Source organism: Priapulus caudatus, unplaced genomic scaffold, assembly GCF_000485595.1.
Source record: "Priapulus caudatus unplaced genomic scaffold, Priapulus_caudatus-5.0.1 Scaffold1016, whole genome shotgun sequence".
NCBI lineage: Eukaryota > Metazoa > Priapulida > Priapulimorpha > Priapulimorphida > Priapulidae > Priapulus > Priapulus caudatus.
In genome coordinates, this window is record NW_014578077.1 from 3964 (window position 1) to 8528 (window position 4565).

The following is a 4565-nucleotide window of genomic DNA, read 5'->3' on the forward strand; positions in this document are numbered from 1 at the left end:
TTTGACTCCAACTCTACCCCTAACCCTAACCCTAACCCTATCACCCTAATCATAACCCTAACCCTAACTAACTTTGACTCTAACTCTACCCCTAACCCTAACCCTAACCCTATAACCCTAATCATAAACCTAACCCTAACTAACTTTGACTCTAACTCTACCCCTAACCCTAACCCTAATCATAACTCTAACCTTCACCCTAATCATAACCCTAATATAACCCTAACACTAATACTAACACTATCCCAAACCCTAAGCCAAAGTCTAACCCAAACCCGACGCCTGGGCCGTGAACCACGTTACTAGTATTACTAGTAATTGTATTATAATATTATTTGTAATAGTTATGTCGTATTACTAGTATGTGTGTCGTGTTAGTGGTTTTAATATCATATTAGGCCTACTATAATTTATATAATTTTAGTATTCATGTCATATTAATAATATGTATATGTTCTTATTACTACGTATGACGCATTACAATAGTTATATAATTTAACTAGTATTTATATTATATTACTCGTATTTATTTTTTATTACTCGTAATTATATAATTTCCCTAGTATTTATATGATAATTATTAATGCTAATTACCCAGTGGATAAGGTGTGACAAAGCTATGGACCCGTAGCGCCACCTATTGGATACGATATACGCGAATTTTTCAGCAGCGAAGTAAAGTGCAGGGCCCCGTTGTCAGAAACAGCCTATAAGAAACTCTACCACATTTCTTTTATCGGGCGATTAAAAAAGATTAATGTTAAATCTAATGTTAAGAGTAATTTTGTTTCTAGCAACGGGCCTCAGTATTCGTGTTATTTGGTTTCAATGCAGGGCACGATAACAAACAAACAACGAACAAATAATCGAACAACGATAGACTGATATTGGAATCGAGTATACACTAAATATCAGGAGTAGATAATAGGGAACTATTCCCTATTATCTACTCCTGCTAAATATGAAGCTAGATAACAACGCATGCAACAAACAATGCCTAAATATTCGCCATTTAATAAAGAGGAGAGAGAGAGTGAGAGATAGAGAGATGGAGCGGGCAATCGAGCGAGCTAGAGATAGGAAGGAGATAGTGGAAGAGGGGAAGCAAGAGAGTGATAGAGGGGAAAGAGAACGAAAGAAAGAAAGAGAGAAAGATAGAGAGAGCGAGATGGGACCGAGGAGAACGCAAGCTGCCTCTCTCTGCGCTATGTAGTTGCTAGTATAGCACAGTAGGTACCAGCATACACCGCGATGCGGTATATCACGCTGGTCACACGTAGGCCTACGTACGATATTAGACATTACGCACGCTCGACTTTGAACCAAGATAGAGACAGTGTGTCAATGCCCACTTACAGCTCATCGCTGGAGTGTTTCACGTGAGGCTTGGCGAAAGTTAGTCAGGCGTACGGTGTGAACCAGAGAACATATATATAAATACACGTGTTATGTTTGTTGTACGTGCGCTAATACACGTGCACTAATATACGTGCACTAATATACCTGCACTAATATACCTGCACTAATATACGTGTACTAATATAGCATCGACGTACAATCGAGTTTGCTGTATACACTGCATGCTCGTGACAGTACGGTCGAGTCATGCTGGCGTAATGCTGCGCAGAACAACAACGACGACGTCTGAACAGTGAATCGCTCCTATGAGTTCGATGACGAATTCATTGACTTACCACTAGCAGTGAAGGAGATCGCACGCGCGTGTGTGTACTGTGTGCTGCGTTACATCGAGCAATATCCTCTTCAATCTCTGAAATAATACGCAACACCGCCGTATTCCGATGTGTTGTAGCTCGTGTGACACCTCGTAGAGAAACTGCAGGTGGTTTGACACTCTTTGTTCTTGGAGCGAACACTCGGGATATCTTCAAGGACAGAATATATATTTATTTTCGTCGCTGTTGAGCGTGGGTATCGGAAAGAAATGGCATGCGGACATTTGCTGCCAGCCAGTGCTACCCACTTTCTGGTGATGGCACTTATGGTAAGTTATGGGGTTGGATATGCTATATCTGGGAGGCTGGGTTGAATAGGGGGTTCTCGCATATGTCCTCTGCTGCTCCTATACTGCCTTGCATGGTATAGAGGAATTCATCTTTAGTCTTATTGGTGTATAAGGATATACGGTAGTAACAAGACGGAGATTTGGAAGTGTGCATGAGAAGGAGGAGGAGGAGGAGGACGAAGAGGAGGAAGCGGAGAAGGAGGAGGAGGAGAAAAAAGAGTGGAAAGAGGAGGAGGAGGAGGAGGAGGAGGAGGAGGAGCAGGATGATGATGTAGAACTAAGGGTAATAATTATGTTTGTCGTGGTTTATAGCGAATAAGTAGTTTCACGCGATTGGTAAAGTATTGAACCAATTCGTTTCATAATGCGCAATCTGCATATTATAACCTTATTAAGAGGGAAAAGGTGTGTGTGTGTGTGTGTGTGAGAGAGAGAGAGAGAGAGAGAGAGAGAGAGAGAGAGAGAGAGAGACCACCGATGTCATGAACGTACTGTAGTTTTGCGGCCGCGCGGGAAGCATTAGAATCAGTTTAGCCACAAGACAACAGCAACACTGGCGAGGTGACGAGCTTCTAACGAGGCACGGGCGAGAGTCAAACGCCTTCCCCGTTCGTATGCTACGCCCACGTTGATATTGCTGGATTGATCGACAGGCAGATGGGCTCCGATCAAGCTGCCGGCGCGTTGCACCATAGCAGGTGTCAGGTGATCACCGCGTGTAAGGATTATCGCTAGAAGAAAACGCCGAACGAGAAGAACGTGGCGACCTGATCGCCTTTCTTGCACCTGAGCCGTCATATCGAGCGCTACCCTTATTTGGTGGAAACGCACCCACTAGGATCTGACCTTCGCGGTCTTCCGCTCCGTTTCGTCATGGTCGAAAGTTCTGCCAGGCAGAAACTCGAAAGAGAAGAAGGCAGTGCAGAGTGATACATCTGCGATCCGCCGTGAGCAGACATGCGTAGAGCCTAGCGCGCATCGTGTGCGTCAAGGATCATTGCTCAAGATCTCGAAAACGAAACCGGGCTGTAGGAGCCAGCGTGAGCTAAGCAGGCCAGATTCGATATGGAGTAAGCCATGGCTGCAAGGCCACTTTGAGCGCGACCAGGCGCTGCAGCTCACACGTGGGGCGTCGACAATGATACTGACCGTGACGCCGTGAGTCCGCAGCGGTGGTGTCAATATAAGCGTGCGGTTCCTAGCTCGACTAAGAGCAGGCCGAGGCAGCGAGGCTAGGGCGGTTTGGCTCAGTCAGGGAAGCTCGCGGGACGCGCCGCCTCAGCTGCTGGTGCCGGGGGGGGGTGGAGCTTCGGGTGAGCGCTGCTGGTGGGAGTGAGGGCGTGGTGCGCCGGGAACGCGCTGGTCTAGTGTGCAGCGCATGGGGGGTAGGGTGTGGCAGGCAGGAGGCATGGCAGGTTCGAGAGGAGCTGATCGACAGCGACACGACCAGCGGGGGCAGGACACCGTAGAAGTGCCGCACCACTGGCGGGGGGCGACCTGCCCGATCAGTTCCTGACGAACGGCGAGCAACACGGGGGGCCGCGTGAGGCGGACACCCACGTCAGGGACGAGGGGATGCGCGCGCGCCTTGCTCGCCGTCTTTCCTGACTACGGGAGCACGACTAGACGCCAAGAACGAGGAGAACACGCCGCCTGGTGAGCAGTAGCAAATGAAAGCTTCATCCTCCCACTGATCTCGACGCTGCTGGGCTCCGCCCTGCTAGCCAACGCATGTTAAGGCGTGTGGCCGAATTAGCTAAAGCACGGCCTACATCCTCACTCGCCGTATTACGGGCACTTTAGGCAGCAAAGTTAACGGTGTGATGTAGCGGGCGGCCATGTTGTTACTATCATTGTCCGGCTGCGCCTGAGGTCAACAGTGTAAATAAAAGCTCCGGCCGCATTACGCCGGTGTGAAACACCGTGTACGTGTTGGGCGTTGTCGGTCTTGCTGACCTTTAGGCGTGGTGGATTCCATTAATCCAGTAGTTCGTCCTGTTCCCGATACTATACTCGGCTGCCGCCGAACTCAAGCCCCGCGATATAAGCCGTCTCTGTCGGCGAAAAAGCAAGTTCGTTACATATATCACCTTTTATAATGAGGTCAGCTATGGGCGTCTATAGTTTAGTGGTTACAATATAGTAGAAGCATTCGCCTATGGACCGCGACTTGGAGTTAGCACACTTCTGAGACACCAGCATTATTAGAAGATTCGCTCCACTACGGAAGAAGCGGGCAGTCTACTTATGTAGAGAGCAACATCGGCCTCAGTTGTTGGGAGTACTATGACTAGTATCTGTAGCCCGCCAGACAAACAGGCATTATGTTTTAGTGCATCAATGACTTTGCAGGATATGAAGTGAATGAGACAAAGTTTCTGCGGACGTTCATTTCAATCGAATTTCAACGCCATTCTATCACCCGTGAGATGCTGTGCCTGTAGCTTGTGCAATACCCGCCTATACATGTCCTGGGTGCGGTACTCCGCGATATCATATTTATTTACTCCATGTTAAACCCGTATACAATCGACCGTAT

At 47.9% G+C, this 4565-nt stretch overlaps 1 protein-coding gene across 1 annotated transcript in view; it reads left to right on the forward strand.

Moving 5' to 3' along the window:
- The first annotated feature begins 1380 nt into the window (after window positions 1-1380).
- Window positions 1381-4565, forward strand: part of LOC106814973 — a 15665-nt gene continuing 12480 nt past the window's right edge. Inside the window, exon 1 of the mRNA XM_014819372.1 lies at window positions 1381-2005. Coding sequence (XP_014674858.1) covers window positions 1946-2005 — 60 coding nt within the window. The 5' untranslated portion in view covers window positions 1381-1945. The remainder of the gene's footprint in view (window positions 2006-4565) is intronic.